The sequence below is a fragment of the Cynocephalus volans genome, chromosome 15 (assembly GCF_027409185.1).
Source record: "Cynocephalus volans isolate mCynVol1 chromosome 15, mCynVol1.pri, whole genome shotgun sequence".
NCBI classification, from domain to species: Eukaryota; Metazoa; Chordata; class Mammalia; order Dermoptera; family Cynocephalidae; genus Cynocephalus; species Cynocephalus volans.
Window position 1 is genome coordinate 16,576,491 of NC_084474.1, and position 26,236 is coordinate 16,602,726.

Genomic DNA, 26,236 nt, shown 5'->3' on the forward strand with positions numbered 1-26,236 from the left:
TTGTTTGCTTATTCTTTTAAATTGACAAGATAAACCAAACTCACTGTTGTACTTTTTTTATTCCTAAAATAATCTTTTTAATATATGATAAATGTGAGGAAGTTCTTTTTGAGTTGTTTAATATTTGATAACCTCTTATCTTAAAGATTATTTTACTTGAGGTCCTGACCTCAGCTTACTCTGAAGTGAGATTTACATCTTAATAATTGATTGATGAGCAGGAAAAGTTTATTACAAACAAACTAAAGAAGTCGTAGGCAGCCTGAAGAATACAAGTGTCTTAGGAAAAATATTGGCCTTAGTGGGGTGAAAGGAAAAAGAAGCAGCAGTAGTAGTAACATGTGTGGCTGGAATTACTCTCCTTGTGGCAGTGGATAGGCAAAGTGCTATATGGGGGGGGGGAACATGAACAATTTTTTTCTATCATAGATCCAGTGTAGATATTAAAATGTGGTTTGTAAAATTTCTGAAATGGATAATACAGCTGCCAAGGCTTTGATGCCTCAAAGTTTTAAGTGGCCTTTTCAGTCATCTTAAATGTTCAATCATTTTTTTCTTAAGTATTTTGTCAATATTTTTCTCCTGTGGTTTTCATTTCCACAAAGTTCATGTGAATAAGCACTCTTTGTTTTAAAAAAGCTTTTATCTGAAATATTTAGCTTTCCAGAATAACCATTAAGCCATTAATGACATTAGTGCATTAACTGATAAGGATTAGCAGATGGATCTGAAAGAATGACTGATCTATTCTTTGTTTTCATCCTTTCTTTGTTAGCTTTTTATGGAATTGAGCTTAAATTAACCATAGTTGGCTTTGAGTAAAGGCTTTTGATTTTGAAAACAGCAGAAAAAGAAGAGTTGGTATTGAGAAATGTTGGATTGAAAAATAAAGAGGGCTGCATTCTACATCAAGCTGACCTCTTTAAGGAGAGACAGATTACATGGAGATTTATTTCCGTTAGAGGACCTTTCATGTCAGAGCAGAAAGCTAGCTGCTAGGAGATAGAGCAGTGAGCTAGGAGGGGGAAACATGGTTCTTTTTATTCTCACTGAATTTAAAAGTATTTGTAATCTAGCCATTAGAATATTGGGCTGTATTTTTTTTCTTCATTTTCTAAGGTAGATGATACTTACGTTTGTTTTTGTTCTTGAGAGGCCCCTGAAAAGGTATTATAGAGGAAAGTAGTATCCATTTTCTCATCTGCTGGCCTTTTACACCACAGCAAAGCTAAATTGCAGCAGTGACCTGGCAGTTCATATTTTGTAAACTATTTTACACTAGCCATTAGGCTGTGGTGTTCAGCCTCATGTAATCGCTGAACTTCTCTATCCATGCCAAATCCTAACAGGAGCTTGTGGTTTCTTTACCTATACAAAATAAAAAGAAACAGTGAATTTAGGGAACCAATGCTTATCAGTTTCCTAATACAGTGAGTAGAGTTTGACTGAAGTGACTCTACAATCCTGGTTTCTCCACATGCTTTCTGTAAATGGCAGAAATGATAGACCCTGGCAGTAACTGCTGCTCCATGGGGCAGTCTCTCCTCCCTTTTTAACAATTTCAGATTGTGAAATAAATTGAAATTTGGTTCAAACCCGTGGCTTACTCGGGAGAGTGCGGTGCTGGGAGCGCTGAGGCCGCAGGTTGGGATCCTATATAGGGCTGGCCGGTGTGCTCACTGGCTGAGCGCGGTGCGGACGACACCAAGCCAAGGGTTCCGATCCCCTTACCGGTCACAAAAAAAAAAAAAAAAAATTGCTACTTTTAATGGCTTACTGTATTTAAGCCCTTGTTATTACATCTGTCTTTTGTTTTATTTTTACTACAGATTACATAAATTAATGTAACTTTGTTGCAGAGAGTTTTCTGTATATATTCGTACTTTTCTATATATTCTTTCTTCAGTATTCCTTGGATAAGAATAATAGCAATGAAAGAATAGAAAGGAATAGTACAAAAAGCAGTATTTTTCAAATTAAGCCATATTTTAGAGCAATTTTAGGTTCACAACAAAATTGAGCACAAAGTGCACAGTATGCTCAGTCCCCACACTCTCACAGCCTACCTTGCTATCAGCATCTGCATCACAGCAGTACGTTTGTTAATGATCAATGAACCTACATTGACATATCATTATTACCCAAACTCCATAGTTTACAAATAAGGCTCACTCTTGGTGTCGTATGCTCTGTGGGTTTTGACAAATGTATAATGACTCGTATATACCATTGTAGTATCATACAGAATAGTTTTACTTCTCCAAAAATCCTGTGTTCCACCTATCCATCCCTCTCTCCCTTCAACCCCTGACAACCACTAATCCTTTTACTGTTGATGGAGTTTGGATGTGTTGTCCCCTCCAAAATTCATGTGGAAATTTGATCTCCAATGTGGCAGTGTTGGAAACTGATTGAGTCATGGGGCAGATCCCTCATGAATGGATTAATGCTCTCCTTGGGGGAGAGGGGATTAATGAGTGAGTTCTCACTCTATTAGTTTCGGCGAGAACTTGTTGCTTAAAAAGACCCTGGCACCTTCTCTCTCCCTCCCACCCTCCCCCCTCCTCCACCCTCCCTCTCTCTTGCCATGTGATCTGCTTGTACCCGCTGGCTGTCTGCCACTTTCCGCCATGAGTAGAAACAGTCTGAGGCCCATACCAGATGCAGCTGTACCAGAATCATAAGCCTAATAAACCTCTCTTCTTTATAAATTACCCAGTCTCAGGTATTCTGTTGTATCAACACAAAACGGACTAAAACAACTGTCTCCACAATTTTGCCTTTTCCAGAATGTCATATAGTTGGAATCATTCAGTATGTAGCCTTTTCATATTGGCATCTTTCAGTTAGAGTAATATGCACTTAAGTTTCCTCTATGTCTTTTCATGGTTTGGTAGATATCTCATTTCTTTTTAGCACTTAGCAATTTTTTTTTCCTTAAAGTTTATTCAAGAAGTAATCCAACTGGCCACTAGCTCCTTTTAGCTGATGGATGGTGAAAGAACTTTTAAAATTCAACCCACTTTGAATTTGTGGATTGTTATTTACATTTATAAATATTTTTATGCTGCATTTTGTTTTAATTTAGAATGTTTAACAAATTATGGAACAATAAATATTAAAGAATGTCTAAATAACAAGTATATTGAACATTTACAGTCCAAATGAGTTTAGTATCATTCAGAGCTTTTGTAGGCTGTGTTAAGCTTCCATCTCTCGAAGCATTTTTGGGACTACTCTTGGCATTGATTTCAAGGCTAGGTTGAAATATAAGTATAAACTTCATTTTTTTAATTGACATTTCTGATTAAGTTTTAAGAAGTGATAGAGATTGGTCATACAACTTTTTACAAAACTCGTCTCTAAGTGACATATGCTTATTTGAGAAAGTCAGCTCTATTAGTAAAGGACAAACTGTTTCCATCGGTGGGATACTTAGTATGACTAAGGCTCTGAAGGTAGCCCTGAGATTTACTTGAGCATACTTGAGCATGAATAGTATTGATAAATATGAGTATATACTTTGTCAAAATAGTTTCGATAAATTTGTTTAACGGTTATGAATTATATTATTTTATCATCATCATTTTATGTAAGTGGTAAAGTATGCTTTTTTGCATAGTTTGTAATATTTTTCTGATACTTGCTAAAATAAAGATACAGATTATTTCAGTGGGACATGCTAAAATGGTGAAACAAATATTAGCAGCTTAATAGTATTAATTTTTTGTAGTTTTTCTGATATGTGACTTTTTATATAAACATGGCTGAGCTTTTTTCCTTATGCAAAAAAGTATTTTTACTTGGACTAATTAGTAAAAGAATAATGAAAATGTAAAATGTGTTGCCATCTATTTTAGAATGCACTTTGAAAATATTTATTAACTTTCAGCCGCAGTATAAAATATTGGTTATAAGATATGTAGAATGATGCTTATTCAATTTTTATATGATAATCTTAAAAATATTTAGAATATGAAATATATTTTCCTCAGTTTGAGTTTTTTTAAAGGAATTTATTTTTTAATTGAAACATTGATTTATATATTTATAGCATACAGAGTCATGTTTCAATACATGTATACAATGTGTGATGAACAAATCAGGATAATTAGCATATTCATCATCACAAAAAGTATATCATTGTGATGAGAACACTTGATCTCTCTTTTAGCCATTTGATAACATACATTAAATTATTGGTAATTATAGATGCCTAACACCACTAGAATTTATTTTTCCTATCTAGCTGTAATTTTGGGTCCATTAACCAACTTCTTTCTATCCTTCCTTTCTCCTCCTGTTCCCAGCTTCTAGTAACCACAATGAAATATATTTTTGATGTACAGATTTCCTTTGAAAAATTTATTGCTGAAGTGTTTGAAATTAAACTTTCTTGAATAAAACTTCAGTGTTTTTGTTTCTTTTTGGAAGTATGGGATTAAACTTATAAATTATGTAAGAATTTTAAGTATTTATAACATGTTGTTAGAACTTCCTTCTTTTCTTTTTCAGGCTCAAACTGCCTTTTCTGCAAACCCTGCCAACCCAGCGGTTTTGTCAGAAGCTTCTGCACCCATCTCTCAAGATGGAAGTAGGTTTATACTTTGGGTTCATTCACTGTGAATAGACATATCTGTTAAGCCTTCTTTTGCTGAAATAGGGAATCCAAGATTTTTTTTTTTTTTGACATAGTGCATAAAATTGGTGGTTAAAAGCTATAGTAGTAGTTTGGAAAAAAAGTTTACTTCAAACAATAACCTTTTATCTAATCAAGAGAGTAAACTGTGAGTATGAGGATATTTCATGGCTTAATGAAAGTTGATTTTAGCCTGACTCACACTTCCCTAACAGATTGCTGATTCATTTATGAAAAAAACTTACATGTGAAGTAAGGTTTGCCCCACACTGTTGCTCTTGAACTTCCTGAACCGCTCTCTGTCTTTGCCAGGGGAGTTTTTGAAATTTTCAACCACCTCTTTTTTGGGGAGCTTCCTATATCCTGGAGTCTCTATTCAGTCTCCATATCCTCTCTTTGGTCCATTTTCCTTCAAGGTTCAGAGGGATTCAGGACAGAACCCCCCCTAAGTAATATGACTTAAGGTAGACAAGTGTTAAATAGGTTTTTGTCATCTTGTCTTATAACTGTATATAACATTGTTTCTTTTAGAAAATTCATTGTAGGTCACAAATAATCCTATGAAAAAGAGCTTTTGGAAATAGTACCCATAATTACTAATAAGTTAAATACTGTTAATCTTTAAAAATACTGTTTCTAGGACTTCATTAAAATGTGGTTAACATTCTTAAAATGATATAACACTAAATAAATGTATAAGCTTTGATTTTTAAAAAATAATTGTTGTTAGTTCAGAAGAATCATTCCATAGCCATGTTTACTGGATTAGTTATAAAGTCGCTGGCTTGACAGCAGACATTTTGTCAGTTGTTTCGAATTGGAGAATAACTGGTATTTCTTACAAAATTCCTAATCAGGTAGGTTGTTTTTGTTTTTGTTTTTTAAGAAACAGGAAAGGCAAGATAATTTATTTGGAAAAATTGTTTCTACTTTTGAGTATTTGGAAATCTGAGGTGGTTTCAGTTCAAATGTCTTCATGTTTTATGGCTCTCACCTTAAACATTTTCTGAATTTTCTGTTTCTATAATTGTCATCACAGAGATAGGGAAGATACTCTTCCAAATTGCTACTTTAAATTTAAACTAGATTTTCTAGTTTAAATGTAATTTTTAAAACACTAGTAGAAGCCCATAATAACAGTTTCATAATGAGTATTCTGCCAGTGCTTTTTTCCTCATTCATTCATTTGTTCATACTAGATCTCTATCCTAAACTGTATCCGGAGCTCTCCCAATACATGGGCCTGAGTTTAAATGAAGAAGAAATACGTGCAAATATGGCAGTGGTCCCTGGAGCACCATATCAGGGGGTATGTATAGTTTAATTAATTTTGAATTATATAAAATCATACTTGACAGATAGATGTGGTAACTCACAGATTTATAACTTCAATATTGACCTTTCTTCTCAGAAATTGTAGACTTTCTTCTGAATATCACTTCATACATAGTCTACTTCCTTTTGTGCTGTTACCACTGTTTGAGTTTATTAGGACTTATCCTGCGTAAGATCTAGTGATTCTGTCTCTGCCATGTTTTTTGTATGCATTTTATCTATTCCTGTCCTACTATAACTGTATTCAGGGTTTTTGTACTTCTAACCTAGATTATTACAATATTCTCTTACACTTCCTTTAGTAACTTGTTTCACACAGTACTGAGCTGCTGTTAGATTAATGGTTCTGAAGTACAGGTCTATCATATCTTTTCTTTGCTTATTATCTTTTAACATTCTTTCCAAAATCCAAAGCTCCTTGTAATTAGACCCCAGATTCTAGGCTAAAATATAACTTATCTGATAACTTTTTATTAAGGTCACTGCTGTAAGACTTTATGACCCATAATTACAGTTGAATACTTCATGAAGTGTCCATGTTGTTGAGTACTTACGTAGCATAGCTGCTATGATTCTTATTTTAGTAACTGGTCATGAGGCTGTAGTAAATATTTATGATTTCCTTTGTTCACTACATGTATTCTTTGTTCCCTTTGTACTTGGCCAGCACTTTAGCTGGTCTTTTTTCTTTAATATCTAGTGGGATGACCCAACCTATCATTTTTAAAGTATCTAAATCTCCAGGGCTCTTCCTGTTTCTTCCTTTTTCTTTCATTTATTTTAATTTGTCGCTTGAGATTTCTGTTAGTTCTTCCCATCTAGTGAATTTTTCATTTCACATATAGTCACCACGCTGTACATCAGATTCTCAGAACTTACTCATCTTGTAACTGAAAATATGTCCACTTTGACCAACATTTCCTGATTTCTCCCCCTGCCCACCCTCAGTCACTGAAAGCCACCTTTCTACTCTGTTCTTCGGTTTGACTTTTTTAAGTTCCACATATAAGTGAAATCAGACATTATTTGTTTTTCTGTGCCTAGCTTATTTTACTTAGCATATTGTCTAGGTTCACTTCTGTTGTCCATCTGGCAGGGTTTTCTTCTTTTTTATGACTGCATATTATTCCATTGCACATATGTACCATATTTTCTTTATCTATTCATTTGTCAGCAGACACTTGTTTCTGTATCTTGGTTAGTGTGAATAATGCTGCCGTGAATGTGAGAATGCAGATATCTCTTTGAGATAGTCATTTTATTTCCTTTGGGTATATACCCAGAAGTGGGATTTCTGGATCATATGGTAGTTCTACTTTTAATTTTTTGAGGATCTTCATACTGTTTTCCATAGGTGCTGTACTGTTTAAAATTCCCACCAACAGTTCAAAGGAGTTCCTTTTTCTCCACACCCTCACCAACATTTATCTCCTGTCTTTTTAATAATACACCTCATAATCTATTAGGATGGCTATCTCATTGTGGTTTTGATTTGTTATTTCTTTGATGATTGGTGATGTTGAATACCTTTCATATACATTGGCCCTTTGTATGTCTTTGGAAAAATCTCTCTTCAAGTCTTTTGCTCATTTTTTAAATTGGGTAATTTTTTTGTTGTTGTTTTTGTTTTTGCTCGTGGGCTCTGTGAGTTCCTAATATATAATGAATATTAACCCTTTACCATTTTCTTCCATTCTGTAGGTTGCCTTTTCATTTTGTTGATTGTTCCCTTTGCTGTGAAGAAGTTTTTAGTTTGATGTAGTCCCACTTGTTTACTGGGTTTTTTTTGCCTGTGCTTTCGGTGTCATATCCAAACAGTCACTGACAAGATAATGTTAAGGAGCTTTTCCATAAGGTTTCTTCTAGGAGTTTTATGGTTTTAGGTCTTAACATTTAAGTATTTAAGCCAGTTGGAGTTCATTTATGTGTATGGGGTAAGATAAGGATTCAGTTTCAGTCTGTTGCATGTGGATATCCAGTTTTCTCAACACCATTAATATCCGAGACCATTTTTTCCCCATTGTGTAGCACTGGCATCCTTGTAAAAGAAATCTGGTTCTTTTTTATATCTTTAGTTTCCTCATTTCATAATTTCCTTTAAATTTTTGATTATATTTGTAATAGTTATTTTAAGATTTGTCTGGTAATGTCATGATCTGCATCATTTTTGAGTCTCTTTCTGTTGACTGATTTTTCTTCTCATTATGGATTACATTTTCTTGCCTGTTCACATGCCACTTGTTTTTTAAGTGGAGCTGGACATTGTGAATTTTACATTGTTAGATGCTAGTACCTGTTCTTGCAGGCAGTTAATTATACATGGATCTGTTTGATCCTTCTGAGTCTTGCTTCACACTGTGTTGGGGTAGATCTATAAGACTAGGGTAGCCCCATTATTAAAGTGTGTCCACTCTGGGGTCTCTACTGAATGCCCTGGGTGTACAGTGAGCACCCTTTACTCTGGCTGATGGGTACCTGAATATCTCCCAACCCTGTGTTAGCTCTGGAAACTACTGTAGCTCCCTGAATGTCCTTTGCCTGGCCTTATGGAGCCTCACCTCATGTGTACGTGGATTAGTACTCAGCAGCAGAGTCAAGGAGACCCCTATGAAGATTTCTGTAGCTCTTTCTTTGCGTAGCTCCCTCCTTTCCAGACTTTGCAATTTCTAGCTGTCTCAGCAATTTCTAGCTGCCTCAGCCTTCCTGATCTCACATCTGTGTCACCTCAGTGCAGCGTGAGCATGGTGCTTTGCTTGAGATGCCTTCGTAAGTAATTTCTTCTGCAATTATGTTCTGATCTGTGGTATGTAGAGTGTGTATGTGTGTGTGCACATGTATGTGTGTTACTCTTGTTAGACTGTCATCTTTAGAATATTTACTCATTCAGAATTCATGGTAATTTTGAATTCCAACTAAACTGAGTAATTCATTTGCTTCTTTAAGTTTTTCTTTTCCTCTCCCAAAACCTGATTTTCCGGTGTCTTTTATAGCTGTGATCATTTCTTCTTTTGAACCATCATAATCCTTCATAAGTGATTTCTTACAGTATTGTGTTCTGATTTCTGTTATAGTAATTTGTGTATGTATGTGTGTGTGTGTTTCTTCTGTTAAAACTGTCAGCTTTAGAATATGCTGTTGAATTACCATGAATTCCAAATGAGTAAAATTTCAATCTGTGATGTTTTTGTAGCTGAGGTTCTTCTTTCCTATCATGGCTGCTCTGAGCATCACAGTTTATGGGCAGACCAGAGCTTTCTATCTTTTTCTATAGACAAATTCCAATTCAGAAGCCTTGGTAAGCTCTTCCCTCGTTGTCTTTTAAAGGGGATGAGAAATAATATTCAGCTGACTTACGTGTTCCAGGGCCTATACAACATGCTCTTTTCTTTTAATCCTCACAATAACACTGTGAGGTAAGAATGTTATTCCTTTTATAGAAACTCTGAAAGGATAACTAGATTATCAAAGATCATACCATGTAAAAGAACCCTCTGGAAAAATGTGTATTTCAAGAGTATATATAATATAACCTTTAAGTTCAAGGATAATACATTCGAGATGAAGACAAGCCAGTGAGTAACAGACAGATGGTAAGTCATTGAATCTATTGGAGATGATAAATGTGGAAATATGTTACCTGAGGAATTAGTAAACAAAACAAAACAAAACAAAACAGTGTCGTTTTTGCAGAAATCAAACTTTATCTGAAGGAAATTATTTGTGGATTACTTTTGGAAAACCACAATTGAGCATGTTCCAGGTAATTATCATCTTAGATTTTTTTCAAAGAGTGTTTCTAAATATTGAGACATTATGTGTGTTTTTGTTAGCAGTTGGTAGCAAGACCTTCCAGTATGAACTATATGGTGGCTCCTGTTACTGGTAATGATGTTGGAATTCGTAGAGCAGAAATTAAGCAAGGGATTCGTGAAGTCATTTTGTGTAAGGATCAAGATGGAAAAATTGGGCTCAGGCTTAAATCAATAGATAATGTAAGTATTTTTAATATCTATTTGAATTTGTCTAAATAACTTCCAGAATATTAAGTGATTAATATGAGATTAATTTGAAATAGAAATGCTTTAGTTAATTGTAATGGTGTATGTACAGTTGAGAATATTTTAAATCTAACTTAAATTTGTGCACTTGAAGAATGCCGTTTTTTAAATTTATTTTTTATTAGCATATTCATCATTATAAATCATACTTATTCTTTATGTCCCTTCTCCAATCCCCTCTCTGCCTCTCTTTCCCCTCCCTATCCCCTTCCCCCCTCTGATAACCATAGATTCATCCTCTCTATCCAGTAGATTAACTGCTTCTCTCCTGGTTTGTTGCCTTGATGATTTGTCCAGTACTGACACAGGTGTGATCAAGTCCTCCCCTATTATTGTAAATCAGATGCTTGTGCTTTGTGTAGAGAGAGGACCTCTTCTTTTTGGTCTTCGCTAGTGCCTGAACTTGTGTCAATGCAGTTGAGAGTCTGGTGTGCCATTTGCAGGGTGGCTGTGACTGCTGCCATAGAGACTTGTGGCAGCCGTGGCAATGGCAGTGGCTATGGTGGGCTACCCGTGTGGAAATGGTGTTTTTTTTTGGTGTGCTCTTTCCCTGGTGCTTCTGGGGTCGGCTTCCCCCCAATCCATGCCTCGGGACCCTGGTGGGACCCCGTTGTGGTGGCAGCAGTTTGCCTAGTTGTGGCCAGGTTCGGCTTTCCCCGGCTCCTTGCCTTGGGACCCTGATGGAGTGAAGAATACCCTATTTTGATGAGGTAGAGGTTGGGATTTTTCAACCACATTACTTTGAATGATTTTTTTTTTTTTTCTTTTTTCAGGTATTCTAACATAAAATGTACTGGTCTACATATATATTTAAAAATTTTTAAAAAATTAATTATTACTATTTTTAACATTCTAAGATGTTGTGGAGCAGTTGGGGAAGAGGGGGAGAGGGCAGGGGGAGAGGAATAGGGAAGGAGGCGGAGGGGGGAGGGGTCCAGGCCTGTGGCACCCGCACCCCGTCATTGCGGCAGGGGAGCCCGGGGCTGGTCTACGTGTAAAGCTCGTACAGTAGAATTCTGGCATTCTGAAATAGGGCGGCATATTTGAAAGCTAAGAAAAAACTGACCAGTAGGAGTCAATGTGTGTGCATTTCTAAACCAAATGATGATTCTTTAACTTGTGAGATGATTTTGTAGGTTTATTTCCATCCTTCAAATTTGAATTTAATAGGCCATTTTCTGGGCAAATGTTTCTTTCTAATTATGGTAGTCATTAGTTTACCTTATAATTACGTTACCTCTCACCATACTGAGGAAGTGAAGTAGGCTTACTCTCTGAGGAGACATTTAGAATTGTTAAGGACATGCTGGGTCTTTACTGCAATTTATGGTTTTAGCCATTACCTTATTGGGTTCTGTTTCAGTCTTCAGTTTCATTAGCCCAGTGCGTCTAGCTTTACACATAGAAAATGATAGGAAGCGTGGCACACTGCTGTAAATGGCTGAGTCCGACCTCGGCAGGAAGCCCCAACCCTGCCTGCCCACTTGGATGTCAGAGGGTTTCCATGTCTTTGCACCCTCCTGGCTTATTTAAGACACATCAGTGTGCTTGGTTGGGAAGCTGTGACTTCTCTTTATCCCTTATCCCTTTATCCTTTGCTCTTTATTCCTTCCTCCTCAGTAGAGTATACTGTTGCCCCTTCTGCCAGGTTTTCTTTTTCTGGTTTTTTTCTTTCCTAAAGAGAGAAGATACTTTTCATAGGCCCCTTTGCCCATTATGCACTTGGCCAACTCACGTCGATCCACTTTATGGGTGTTGCCTAGTTTTTGCTGAAGTATAACAGACACACAACAGAAATCACGTCTGACCCAGCTTAAGATTGTGGAAAGGTTCTAGCTTTGTAGATGTGTTTTTGTGAGATACTTTATTTGTATTTTGTTCAATGTCTGAGTTTACATAAGTAAAAATATCCATGTGGGTTTAGTTCTTAGTTAATGGTACTTCACTTTTCTGCATGTTTCATAGCGGATTCCTTTTTTTTTTCCTTTTTGCTGGCCAGTACAGCAATCAAACCCTGGACCTTGGTGTTATCGGCACTGTGCTCTAACCACCTGAGCTAACTGGGCAGCCCATAGTGGATTCTTTATAAGATCTCATGTCATATTTAACATGCCCATCTTTCTAGGCTGTTAAATAAAATCTAATTTTACTTGATTATGCATAATTTAGCAAATGGGTAAAGGAATCTTTCAACTAGAAAGGTAAAATTACGATACCTTACACCATCATTTTTTTAAACCATAAAAGAACTCACCAATCTTCTAACGCTTGACTCCCTTTTCCCCTAAGTAATGATCATGTCCTTATAATTTGGCATTCTGTCAGACTCACAGAAACTTGCATTTATTAAAGTTGTCTGCTTTATTTTCTTTAGTCTTTTTATTCCAAGATGAAGGGGATGATTGAGGTTGGTCAGGTGGGTCATAATTTGGGATAGAAATTACTACTGAGATCCCACTTTTTTGCCTTATTCTTTGGGGTTATTGCCTTAATTAATTTTTCCAGGTTTTTTTAGGGGGCAATTTGATACACTATAATCATATAATTTTTCTTTTTTGTTATTGTTGTTTTGTTACTAGAGTAGATTTCAACCGAAACAGTTGTTTCCTAATTTTCCAGCATTGTTTAACCATGTCACAACAGTGGTATATGACCAAAGTTATTTTCTTATTATCTAGGGTATATTTGTTCAGCTAGTCCAGGCTAATTCTCCAGCCTCGTTGGTTGGTCTGAGATTTGGGGACCAAGTACTTCAGATCAATGGTGAAAACTGTGCTGGCTGGAGCTCTGATAAAGCACACAAGGTGCTCAAACAGGCTTTTGGAGAGAAAATTACTATGACCGTTCGTGACAGGTAAGCTGATACTAAATAGTTCAAATGGAAATTCAAGACTAGTATTCCATTTTCTTGGGCTTCCAGAATTCTTTGACTATAGTATTTTATTGTAGAAAATGATTAAACGTTATTGATGAGCCTTATAGTCTTGCAGTTGTATGGTGCAGATTTTTCTTACAGTTTAATTTTTTTTAATAACATCCTTAAGTTCATGAAAAATAGAATTAAAAGATAATATGAATCTTTCCATGAACTTTTTGAGTGCCCTTGTACACATTATTTCAGAGTTTATAGGCAGTCATATTAAGCAGGTACTTACTTGCCTGTCTTTATCCCTCTAGAAAACAGAAAATGTATGTTGGAGAAGTAATTAGGTAGCATGGCATCTCTGGCTTGACTTATTATTTTACTGCTTAGGAATCCAGCTTGGGATATTCACACACAGTCAGGTCCCTTGTAGTGAGGGTTAGAGCCTGTGCAGAACTCCAAGCAGTCTGGGAGTTCTGAAAACCCAGTCTGTCCTCTTGGGTGTTTATAAAGCTCTAGTTGTCAAGAGGATCGGATATTCTATTTAGTGGTTAGTTCATTTACAACTTTTAAGCATTTAGCACACGAAATATGGGCCTCCATTTATTTTCTTGTCCAGCCCCCATATGTGTTGAGGGTGGACCCTGTATTACATTGTTATAGTAAGCTTTTGGGTTTTTGTTTCTTCTCAGTTAAACTTCTGTTTTGTCTACTTTGGCGTTTCCAATTTCTCATACATTTTAGGTATTTAGTAAATGCTTTATGGATAGTGTCATTTTTACTTTATATCTAAGCAGTATTTCAAGGAGTAAATTGGACCAACAGGAAGATCTGGCTGGTCTGAATTTTACAATGTAAATATAGGCTTATAAAGCCCTTATGATAACATAATAGCAGAGTTGTAGAGAAGTGAGCATGTGTGACAGTTGTGACAGGTTTTGACAGCAGACAGCCGGACACCTTTTTATAACAGCTGCATGTTCCAAAAGGTCTTGAGAAACTTAAGTCCTGCTTTGGCAGTTCTTTTAAACTACAACAAAAAAATCTTCTGTAAAATTTTCAAAATTAAGATGTATGAGAACTATTTTAAAGGTTTTAAATAAAAGAAGTATTTCCTAAAAACAGTTTGGCTCTAGGAGATATTAAAAGTTAATTAAAAATAATCTATTTTTACCATTGTGATTAGGTTCTAGGAAATACTAAAAGTTAATTAAAAATAAAAATTTATTTTTGCCATAGTTAAAAGCCTATTTCATTCTTATTAGCACCACATTCTGACTGAGCCAACTGGCCAGTTCTTAAAAGCCTATCTCATTCTTAATGCTAAAGTCTGATGAATTTTAAAGGTAAAAGCATATTGATAAGCAGCATGAAGCATTGTGTTCAGTTGTGTTTGATACTTGAAGAAGGAAATCTTGATTAGTAAGTCAAACCACAATGAAGATTTTTTAAGAAAATCTTTTAAACAAAGATGTTCTATGAATGTGCAATATCAGAGTCATAACAATTTGCTCTTATTAAAACACTTAGTGTTTAGTGTAACAAAATATCCAACATGGCAGAATTTATGGTATATGAAATCCATTAAAATGTTTACCTTGGAATTAAATTTTTAATTGAACCCATCACGTTTACAGGCCCTTTGAACGGACAATTACCATGCATAAGGATAGTACTGGACATGTTGGCTTTATCTTTAAAAATGGAAAAATAACATCCATAGTGAAAGATAGTTCTGCAGCCAGAAATGGTCTTCTCACGGAACATAACATCTGTGAAATCAACGGACAGAATGTCATTGGATTAAAGGTAAGAAACTGACCTTCTGCCTGTTCTGCCGCCCGCAGTTTTATTTTAGCAGATGTCTTTTTCTTTTGACTGTGTAGGTGATGCTGTTTTCACACTGACCTCCAAAATGCAGAAACTCAGGGGGAGACAGGGACATGGCACCTGGGCTGGGCTCTGGCCTAAGCTAGCTGTGTTCTTGGGCCAGTCACAGGAATTATCTGGGTGACTATTGTTCCTATAAGAAGCGGGCTGGACTCAGTGATCTCTAACGTCCCTTGAGCTACAGTTCTGTGGAGACACAGGCAGAGGAGATTTTGATGACGCTCTGAATGAATGGCTGCCCAACTTTTTTCAATACAGGAATATAAGGAAATGAGAAATAGTTTTGGTTCATGGTAGTACTTTGTTTTTAGTTTTTTCCCGGTCTATAAATCCCTAAGTAAGTCTGTCTTAAGGTCTAAAGATTTTAGTTAAGAGAACTGCTCGTTTCATAAACTTTGGTTTAGAATATACAGTTAACTGAGCGGATATGGTAATATTATATATTGGGAAAATTATTTAATCTTCAGTAATGATTTTTTATCTCATATGTTCAACTCAGTTTTCTTCGCAGTTTTGTCACCAGCTGTAAAATTGTGTCCTATAGAATTAAACTTGGTAAGGAATACTAGAAAAAGAAATAATGGGGGTCAGGATTTTAGAGTTATGAGCAAAACATAATAGGGTGTATACTGTACATTTCTTAACTGTTTTATATTTATTAGATAAAGCCTCAGTGAAATTAATTTTCATTATGTGTTTTCATCAGGACTCTCAAATTGCAGACATACTGTCAACATCTGGGACTGTAGTTACCATAACAATCATGCCTGCTTTTATCTTTGAACATATTATTAAACGGTAAGTAGGCAGTTCTTCAGCTTCATGTGTATGGCCGAGTAAGCACTGTACTTTTTTTAAATTCCCAAACCTTTTGTTCTTTTACCCTAAGGAATAACACTGGTATTGCTCTAGAAATTTGAAGTAAATTCTTTAAATCAGAGGAATTGGTGAGGATGACCCCTCTAACAGCTTCCCAAGTATGGAATAAAATTCACATACACTTACTAAATTTTGACATTGTCCAGTAGAAAAAGGGTGTTCAAGCAGAGGTGGGCATGCTTCAGCTTGCAGCACGATTGACTGCAGCTGTGCTCCGCCTACAGCCCTCTCTGCTCAGTAGAAACCTGATCATGTGGGTCATGATGGAGAATTCTTGCCTGTGGAATGTTAGCAGTGACTGTTCCTGTTCTCTCCAGCATCTCAAAAGGCAGGGAGAGCTGTGTGGCCTGTGGTGCTATTATCTGTCCTCCGGTGCTGAGAACTGGAAAGCTGAGTGAGCAGAATTGAAAAGGGGCAACAAGGGTTACTTCCTCTAGTTTTTTCAAATCCTAGCTTTTATCATAGCTGTTTTTGCCAAGCCAACTGAGAATCCTCCTTTCAGAATCCCTATCATGCCTATGGAAATGAGATTGATAAACAAACAATAACCCATGTAGTGAAGTTTTTCTCTGTAAAGTTGGCTCTGGGTAAAATGCAGCTAGCTACTCTTGGAGAAAAAAAGTTATTGTCAGGACTCATTGCTCTGGAGTTCTCTTTTAAACATCTGATAGGTCCTTCCTCCCCCATTTTCTTCCCAACTTACCACAGCCTTGTCTTTTTTTTTTTTTTAATCCCTAGCCTTAATATACAAGGACTTATTTGTATCCAATTGAACTTTTCTAGCCAAAACACAGATAGCCTTTCACTCTCAGTATTTGCCAACAACTAGCTTACCAGAGACCCTTACGTCTAAGCTTGTTTCAAAAATCTTTCCCTTCTTCCCCAATCTAACAGGTGCTATGAGGCCAACAGTGCCAAACTGGAATAGGAGTGGACTTGGATTATATAGCACTTGGGGGTGGAGGGAGGAGCTAGTATATAATAAAACTTTTCTCGTAGGATGGCACCAAGCATTATGAAAAGCCTGATGGATCACACCATTCCTGAGGTCTAAAAGTCACGGCATGATGGAAAGGTAGCTGAACTCCTCCAGTTTCCTTCTTCGGCAACTTCTGTATTATGCACACGAAGCTTTCCCAGATCCAGGGAGCATATGCTGCATGAGGACCTGCCTATCTTACATTGTGGCTGGGAATCTTACTGTTTCATCTGATATCTTGTTCACATTTCAAGACAGTTGTAGCCTTATCCTGGTTTTACAGATGTGAAACTTTCAAAAGATTTACTGACTTTCCTAGAATAGTTTCTCTACTGGAAACCTGATGCTTTTACAAGCCATTGTGATTGGGATGACTGATACAGGCTTAGCTTTATGTGAAAACCAGTCACCTTTCTCCTAGGTAATGAGTAATGCTGTTCATATCACTTTAGTTCTATGGTATATTTGTGTTTTTAACATGTTCCCACAGTACATTTAGAATGATTGCTTTTGATAGATTTCTTTTTTAAGTTCTCGTGTGTGTGTAAAATACCAATTAAGAACACTGGTTTCATTCCATGTAAGCATTATACAGCATATGTAGGTTGCAAGAGATTGTAATGATTGTCATTAAATTTTAACTACCTTCACTTAATGCTTGAACTGTCGCCTTAACTATATTAAGCATCTAGAATTAAGACCAAAATATAATTTTTGCTGCCTTTTTAAAACTCAAAATGTAGTTCAGTATTAAACTGAAATGTATACTTAACCCAGAATACTTTAATGGTACTTACTGAGCTATCGCATAGCTGCTTAGTTGTTTTTGAGATTTTCTAGTTGTTGCATAATGGAAACTTCTTCTGAAAGTTGCCAGTATCACTTTCTGAGGAATGAAGTGCTGTACATTTAATGTAAAAATTCTTGTACTAAACAGGATAAACTTTTGACTCCCTTTGTTTTTGTAGGTTAAGTGGGATAATACTTAATTTTGGCATTTCAGTCTTAACATTGTGTAACCTAGCTACTTCGAGATGGTCTTCGAATGTTTTCCTGGTAATTTGTTCCATTTCATGACTCCTTCCTGCAGACAAAATGACAGTGACACTTTATTCTGATTTTTTTTCTTTTTGGTTTATGACTATTCTGTTTTGAGTATGTCTAAATAAAGTTAAATTTTAGTCTGTTATTGCATCATCTGGAAAACTGTGTGAAATTTGGCTTTCACCAAATTTGTGTATGACCTAGAAGAGAGGCCTGTGAAATTCACCTTTGGTGGTGGGAGACAGTCACCTCCCAGAGCAGCTAACATCTAAGGGCCCTGAGAACAGCCCTCCTACGAGACTTGAGTGTCAGAAAAAGTGCTTCCAGCTGGAAGTCCCAGATTGCCAGGCCTGTGGGAGCTGGTTCACACCAGTGCACCTCAGGAACTCAGTAAGGCTATTGATTCCTCCTAGCAACAACAGAGAAAGATCAGGTAGTATTTAATGACACCTTAAGACTGCCTTTGAAAATTCTATTTACCATGGTCTTGATTCAAGTTTTCCTCCCTATGCCATACTACCGGTAGGATATAACAATATTTTTAAAGACTATACAAAAATTTTAAATAATTACTGTGGTTCAAAGGTTGAATGTAAAAGAAAATCACTGCTATTGCTGTTGAGCTTACCTTGTTTGAAGTTTAGAAAAGCAAACAGTTCCCAGTTTGATTATCTACTTTGCCATCTGGACTTGGGTCTGAAGATAAGTTTCAAAAGTAATGGAACTATATTCGTATCCCTAAATATGGCTTTCTAGAAGGATCAATACTTGTTCTTAAAAGCTACTTACTAGTCTTTGTAATAAATTATTTAAATAATAAAATGAAAACTGCTTCATTACAGAAAAATATTTTTAATATAGAAAAGATGATAGCTATAATGAAATACAAACAATTCCTATAACACAATAAACTTACTGTTATAAGAACTGCTAATCCTTCCCCAGGTTCTTAGAATCTGGGTACAGCATTATAGAAGTAAGTAACCACTCCATGAAAACACACATAACCAAAAACCCCATGGGCAGCAATTGTGGTAGATCAGAAAGACAAAACAGAGCGACTCAGAAGTAGTAGAGAATACTGCACCTTTTCTAGGGCAGTTCTAAATTCTTCAGTGCTTTCTGGTAAGTTCCTCCAGCCCAGTTTAGCATCTCTTAGCTACTCTCTGCTGCCCGATCTTGTCTCCTGCCCGTCATCTTACTAGGATGAGCATCTGCCTCACAAATGTTATGTCTTCTCCCTAATACTGCTTTTTTTTATGTGCCTTGGAGGATGGCAACTAATGGCTTTCAATGAAGTCACCATGATTTAGAAAGTTTAAAACCACAAATTTTCCATGTGGTAAAACTTCTAATTACTATAATTGCACATTCACCAGTTCATTTAAAAATTTGGTTTAAAAATACATTAGAGTTCAATTTAACATTCAAGAGAGGAAAAGGCACTTAATACTGCAGTTTCCAGAACATAATTTGTTTGTCTTCCCCTCCTGTGATGATACTGCTACACTGTTCATTCATCCATATACATGTCACAGCACCTGAGAGAAAGACATTTTGGTTAGGTAGGAGGTTGACCAGGAGGCGCCCAAATGCTCCTGCTTGCTATTCATTTAAGGTGAAGTGGGTTCTACTTTGTCTTGTGTGTTTATAATAAAATGCTCATATAAATTAAAAATAACTGCTTGGTACAAAGAACTTGAGGAATAAGAAACCATTTAAATGTAAATCTAAAGCTAAAACAATTGGGAATTTGGGGTATAGAACAAAATGCAAATATATACCTTGGCAAAATGGGTATAATATGACAAAGTAAAGAAACACTTGGGAGGAAAAAGATGGGGAATTGGTGAAGGTCTACTGATTTACTTCCTTTTCCATTGAAAGGGGTCAAATGTTAATTAAAGCTACTAAGTTGAGAAAAAAGGCATAGATACAGGATTTTTAAGGTATAAGGTCAAGAAATAACCATTCAAAACTGAGTGACAGGGAAGAAGGTGAAGATGGGAAGTTACTGCTCATAGTGGGAAGTCAATAGAGGTAACAGGAGATACTAGAATTAAAAACTAAGTCCTCCAAATGATCAGGAGGAAAGCACACTAATGTAAGCACACACAACGTCGTGACTCTCCAAGAGGCACTACTAAACAGAAAAGACAAGGGAAGAACAGTTTTACATTACACTTTATATTATACTCTTACACCCTCTCTCATTAGTAAGAGGAGCACGTACAGGACACACACTGATAAAAAGTCCTCTTAGGATGACCAGGAGGTAGGAGTCAGTGATGGGAGAAAGCCTTAATTTTCATTATAAACTGTAATTTTGGGGGCTGGCCCGTTAGTTCAGTTGGTTAGAGTGCAGCCTTGTAACACCAAGGTCACGGGTTCAGATCTCGGTACTAGCCTGCACAAAAATAAATAAAAAAGAAAACTTCTGTTTGTTTTTTTTTACTGTGTGTTATCTTAATAAAAAAAAACAAACTATTACAGCTTTACTATGGTTTTTGGTTCTTCATATGGAAGTTAACATAATAAAACTTCCTTTTTGGAGTCAAATATCTGTCAATATAGATCTAAACTCTGAGCAACCTAAGAGATGCAGATTGCCTGACCAACCGTGATGCACCAGGGAAATGTTTATTGCAGGAAGGACACATGGGTGTTTTCTATCGAGAAGGGTGTGTTCTCTGGTGGAAACGGCAGGTTTGAGTTCAGTATCTTAGGAACAAAGATCAAGACAACTGCAAAACTGCTTACCTGTGTGGCCCTGTATTCTCTCACTGATTTTTGCTCCAAGGAGGTCCCAAACGAGCAGTTCACCGGACTGACTTCCAGATAAAATGTAATTTCCATCCCAGAGAAAGCACCTGCAACAGCGATTTAGCAATCATTTCGGGGGCGGGGGGAAGAAGACATAACAATTCCTTGATCTTGTGAATAAAAATGATGTTCATGGTGGGGAGGGAGGAGAGGGAGGGAGGAAAAGGAGGAATTGGTAAAGGGACATGAATATTGAATATACTATATATTGATAAAATAATTAAGAAAAATAATTTCATCATCATGAAGGAAGGGGTATGTTACACTGGCAAAAGCAAGCCCTAGAGAAACGATCATGAACGTATTTGTAAGTGTCTTCACCACTAGTAAATCAAGAAATATACCTCTGGGGCTCATCTGATGTCATAGAGGAGATTAGCATCCCTGTCTGCACATCGATTACATTAAGACAGCCATCTGCTCCTGTGCTGAGGACATGGCGACTGTCTGCAACACAAGATGAGACACAGATATAGGTGACAGAAAATTCCAATTTACATGGTATCGTCTGTATTAAAAAGGATAATACCTACCTGGGCTAAAAGCTGTATCACATACAGTCCCTGAATGGCATAAAATCTGGTGCACTAAAGTGGCTGTAGTAAGGTCCCAAATATTTACCGTGCCTTCTTTGGTGCCAGAGACCAACAGTGTGCTTGCAGCATTTAAACTGATTGTATCTACCTAAGGAAGAAAATACATTGATATATATTCCATTTAGATAAATGGTCATTAGCTATGTTTCCTAGGCTGATTCAAATACGTGGTCACAGTGACATAGGTTAAACTCTTATTGTTCAGTGTGCTGGTGTAGCTGATGTAGATGTATTTCTACATCATCCTATTAAATGATAATTTATTTAAAAGTGAAGTTCTTCACATGCTACTGAATACAAGAAAAAAATGAAGTATTGCTAGGGTAAATGTAATGCTGTTTTCAAATAGCTGGAAACTCACAGACTCAGAGAAAAACTCCAATAATAAATTGTAGTGAGAGGAGCCAAACTGCCTGAAGCACAGCTGATCCATGATTATTTGAGGGATCTGTGCGAGTGGGGGATCTCTCAAGGTTATACTTGTGTACTATCTTGAGTTACATGCAAAATATTACTCAGCCTCAGTTAATCTGGAGACCATGAAAATCAGGCATCAATTTACAACCTCAGAGAAAAGGCAGCACTGTGAACTACAGCCTATGGCACAGAAGTGTGACCCAGGGAAAATGGAACAGGCTAGGAGTACTGAGTGAATCTCGGCTCAGCCAGCAGGTTGTGTGCACTTGGCCACCCCAGACAGCAGTCCCTGCCTTCAACTGAATGGGCGTCTCCTGGACAGATGGTCCTTTCCATCTTCCAGGTCAGAAAACATGAAAGGTGGTGGATGGGTCCCATCTTCTTGCCCCAGAGAGGTCGAGAGTACCCAAATATTCAATGTCATGCTCAAAAATTGTTTTTTTGGAAATCTAGTCGGCTGGTAGCTAATTCTCAGGGAAATGTGCAAAGAAGCAAATTGGAAAAACGAAAAGAACAAACTTGGAAGTGTAAAAAGTCAACCCAAAGAAAAGAACTGAGATTAGCCTATAATCTCCTCCAATAAGCAAAATAAAATAAAAGCGCATAAACACATATAAAACCAAGAACCTCTCCCCACCCAGCCCCAGACTTTTTAAACTCAGCTTTCCACACAGTTTTGTCGCTGGTACTTACACTGACATCATGTTCCAGCTCAGCCAGCAGGTCAAACTGATGTCTTTTGGTGCCTGGCATCTCTGCAGGAACACCAGACCACACCTAGGACAGAACACATTGTAGAAGGTATTTTTAAACATTTAATATAAAAACATATCCAACACTCAGGAAAAAACTCTCTTGACCAACTTTCATTTAACATACTTGCCAATAAAGTTAAGCTGAATAATGCTCCAGCTTCACCTCCCCAATGCCTGTACTTTTTTCCCTATCAGCATGTGCATGCTTAGAGTGGATTGTTTGTACCTGTGTCTGTTTCCATCACCTGCACTTGCTGCTGTAATTATGTGATTTAAGTAATGTGTGCACTAAGGAAATATGAGGCAGAAGTGTTGTAGTGTTTGAGAACACTATTAATGTCTTGAGAAGACTCAAAAAGAAAGTCAGCAAAAAAAAAATATTACTAAAATTAGGTATAGGCAAGTGAACTTGTCTAAAAGAATGGAGGAAAAACTGGAAAACATCTGAAGGAATTCTAATGATATTAGGTTCTTGCTTTCTTCTACATAAACACAAATGGGAACCAGAAGATGATGGATACTCGTGTGATTTATGTAGGACAGCTGTGTAGGATGCCAAAGAAAAGGCCAAGCACAGTCCTACATCAAAAAAATAGTGAATGAACGTGCATTTGTATGTTTTGAGTTTAAATAAAATAAATCTTTTAATGATTCCTTTAAGTTGAAATTTTCTGATTAATCAACTAGTTATAGTCATGTCAGATAAGGGGGGCTGCTACTGTACATTTCTCTACAACTCTGCTATCAAATGAATACTAAAACAGTCAACCCCTAGCTGAACACAGTACAGAAATCATGATGACTTCCTGTTATATTAAGAGGTGCACATATTTAACAAAAGACCAGTAATAACATTTAATATCCTTATATATCACTAACACAATCTGAAAAAGAATGAAGTGACAGAACACATTAACAGGTAGTTGAATGGTTTACAGTACTTATATGCTCAAAACAGTTAATATATAAACCTTCACTGTAGAGTCCCACGATGCAGTATATAGCCTGTTGTCATGCCAACAGATCTTACTAACAGCATCATCATGTCCCATTAATGTGTCTTGGCGTCTTCCAAATGCTATGGAATAAAAATAGCTAAAAGATAATGAGAACTATTAAAATAATATTACAGCTTAAGGTTAAGACTCTTAAGAACATATATTTTCAAGAAACATATTTAATTCTACACTTACTAAGACCCACTAGAATTACAGAATGCTTGTTCTCAGGCTATTAAACCAAAATATTCAGAATTTGGTTTAAAACTAGAAATTTCCTGGTCTGGCTCATCTGTTTTTGCTTCAATTTAAAACTTAGAAAAAAATATATTCCAACTGGAGAAATTATTAGATTGAAATAATCATGTTCGAACCCAACAATACTGTCCCTCATTTCTAACATCTATTCTGTTTGGAAAACAACACAGCCCCCTTCCAGTGGGAGACTGTCCTCCTGTACCTTACGCCCACAGAGAGCTACTCTGCACGTGGAACTGCAAAGGAACGTGCGCAGATACATACACGTTGTTATCCCAGGAAGAGCTTACAACAGTGGCGTCTCCTGGTAAAAGTAAACAGGATGATAAAGCCTGAAATACAAATGACTCAACGTCAACAATTTACAATAATTAGTAAATTTCTAACATGGTAAATCTATAAGTTCTCCCCCAAAAGTAATGCTCAAATACTCTTTGTGGTGGCTGACCTCATATTTAACCTAGGTTTTCTCAACTGACTAATTCCAGATATGGGGTTTCCTCCCAAATGGAGGACGGGATGGCCAAGTGTGTCCAGTGTACTCTGACCCAGCCTGCGACAGGGCTCTGGCAGCGCTCACTGCCAGGCTGGAGGAGTCCTGTTATCACTCTGCAGTAACTCGCCGGGGCAGGGCGGGCTGGGATAATCCTCAAGAATGGAAATCCCCTCTCAGGATTACAGACTTATGTGGGTAGGGAAAGCTTCCAAAATTCTTTAGATGATTTACATTAAAAACAAAATGTGTTCTTTCAGAAGAATTGGTTTTGCCGCATTAGGTATCTTACCAACTCAGGTACGCGTTATTTAAGTACCACATAAACATTTAGTGTGACAGTCTAAAAAAGGGAGAATTCAGCTGGGTAGGTCTTCAAGTTTTTTATGCTAAAAATGAAATCACAATAGTATGAGAAAGAGGCAACCTGAAAAAAATCTAAATTGAATTTAGAAGTCATCCAACTAGTTAAGATAGTCTGTAGATAGCACAAGGAATAAACTCAATTGTTTAGGGAGAAATCAAAGAGCATTACAGGTATGTGAATAAAACAAACTTCTATCATAACACTGATAAAAGGAACTCACCATATTCGAAAATGATATACTTCTTTGTAGCATTTTGGATTCTTTAGAGAACATCTTCAAGGTGGAATCTAATTTAATAATGAGAAAGCAGACATGTAAGAAACATTTTCTGATCATTACAGGTGTCAAAAAACGCTGCCTGTCTTGTTTCTGCAGGCCAACAGGCAGTGTAATTTCAAAAAGAACTGGGTGTAAACAGGGCTAGATGATCTAAGGCTTCATCCAACATTAAGATTCTATGATCTGTAACTCTATGACAAGAAAATCAATTTAAACCCAGCACGGTATCCTGTTGACGTTTCAGCATGACGAATGCAGAGTTAAACCTAATAAAATAATCAATGTAAGCTAAAAGTTAAAAAGTGGAAAATAGCAATTTCAATATTAAAAAGATCTTGGCAATAAAAGTTTTTTTAAACAAATGGTCCAGTTATGATGTGGTACCCTCATACTGAATTAGCATTTATAGAAGAAAACCGATAACTTCTAAAAAATAATAAAGTAGGAATTACAAAGTCCAAGCTTTTAATTTCCTTACCAAACAGAAGCTTTAACAGTTTAACAAAACAGCCTCTTAACCAAGACTTGCAAATTACAATGCTCTAATGTGCATCAAACAGCCCATAATTGAGATATGTAACAATCCATTTCCTAACTTGAAGTATATAACTTCAGAAATAAAATGTCAGGATCAGTTTTAAATCAGTTCTTCTGTATAGTAAAATGTAATATTTCAACCTAAGTTTTACACCAACACATACAAGTCCTAGAATTTATAAACATGAGCTTCAATTAAGACATTCTTCAGCATTAACTTGAAAACAAAACAGAAGAATGAACACAACACCTGAACTTTTCCATGAGGGATACAATCAGTCTGAAAGTCTTCCCAGCCTTGCTTTTGATTCTAGCAGGCAATTCCGAGTGTGCACCACAAAGTCTATTTTAGATTATTGATTTGAGGCATCCTACAGAAAAAACCATAAGCCAGCCAGGTGTGTAAAGATGTTTTTCTCTAAATGCAAGATTCCCTCCCTGCACTAGAAGTGATCACATTAAAGACTACAGTAACGGCCGACCCCGTGGCGCACTCAGGAGAGTGCAGCGCTGGGAGTGCAGCAGCGCTCCCGCCGCGGGTTCGGATCCTATATAGGGATGGCCGGTGCAAAAAAAAGACTACAGTAAGAGCCAATCCTGTGAATGCCCACGTACCTAAACTACTGCCCATCTGAGGAAGAAATGTAACTCTAGGGTGACCATCAGGATACGTATAAATCAGTAATGTAAATTATGAAAATCTAGATGTGAGAAGAAACAAGCAAGCAGAAAAAAACAAAAGCTTCTGACTTCGTTTTCTTAAATTTCCCCCTTAATTTGGCAAATCTACATAGAAGCAATATACTCATAATGCTTAATAAGCCTCAGAGGATAAAATTCATGGTTCACAAGGTCATACAAGTACAACAAGCTGAAGGATTTAACAAACCGTGTCAGACAAATCCAGCTAAGAACACAGGCTTTGCTTAAAGATACAGCACTCTGTTTGGTGCTACAATGGTGGCAAACTCAGCACGCAGAAAACCCGGTGACACACAGATTGCTTCCTTCCATCAGAGTGCCAT

The 26,236-nt window shown here is 36.6% G+C and overlaps 2 protein-coding genes across 7 annotated transcripts in view; one reads left to right on the top strand and one right to left on the bottom strand.

The window, feature by feature from the left end:
• Positions 1 to 17,837, top strand: part of SDCBP (syndecan binding protein) — a 29,686-nt gene extending 11,849 nt beyond the window's left edge. Inside the window, exons 3-9 of one of the 2 annotated variants that reach the window (XM_063079507.1) lie at positions 4,516 to 4,594; positions 5,839 to 5,948; positions 9,805 to 9,966; positions 12,711 to 12,886; positions 14,533 to 14,704; positions 15,492 to 15,583; positions 16,664 to 17,837. In XM_063079507.1, the coding sequence (XP_062935577.1) occupies positions 4,516 to 4,594; positions 5,839 to 5,948; positions 9,805 to 9,966; positions 12,711 to 12,886; positions 14,533 to 14,704; positions 15,492 to 15,583; positions 16,664 to 16,718 (846 nt within the window). In that variant the 3' untranslated portion in view covers positions 16,719 to 17,837. The remainder of the gene's footprint in view (positions 1 to 4,515; positions 4,595 to 5,838; positions 5,949 to 9,804; positions 9,967 to 12,710; positions 12,887 to 14,532; positions 14,705 to 15,491; positions 15,584 to 16,663) is intronic. The other variant, XM_063079508.1, reaches the window with a different exon arrangement.
• A 686-nt stretch (positions 17,838 to 18,523) lies between these two features.
• The window catches only part of NSMAF (neutral sphingomyelinase activation associated factor), a 59,545-nt gene continuing 51,832 nt past the window's right edge, over positions 18,524 to 26,236 (bottom strand). For all 5 annotated transcript variants that reach the window (XM_063080154.1, XM_063080153.1, XM_063080156.1 and 2 more), the window contains 8 exons: positions 24,615 to 24,682; positions 23,799 to 23,866; positions 23,250 to 23,373; positions 22,217 to 22,300; positions 21,044 to 21,194; positions 20,855 to 20,957; positions 20,448 to 20,557; positions 18,524 to 19,228 (listed from right to left, as the gene is read on the bottom strand). In XM_063080154.1, coding sequence (XP_062936224.1) covers positions 19,134 to 19,228; positions 20,448 to 20,557; positions 20,855 to 20,957; positions 21,044 to 21,194; positions 22,217 to 22,300; positions 23,250 to 23,373; positions 23,799 to 23,866; positions 24,615 to 24,682 — 803 coding nt within the window. In that variant the 3' untranslated portion in view covers positions 18,524 to 19,133. The remainder of the gene's footprint in view (positions 19,229 to 20,447; positions 20,558 to 20,854; positions 20,958 to 21,043; positions 21,195 to 22,216; positions 22,301 to 23,249; positions 23,374 to 23,798; positions 23,867 to 24,614; positions 24,683 to 26,236) is intronic.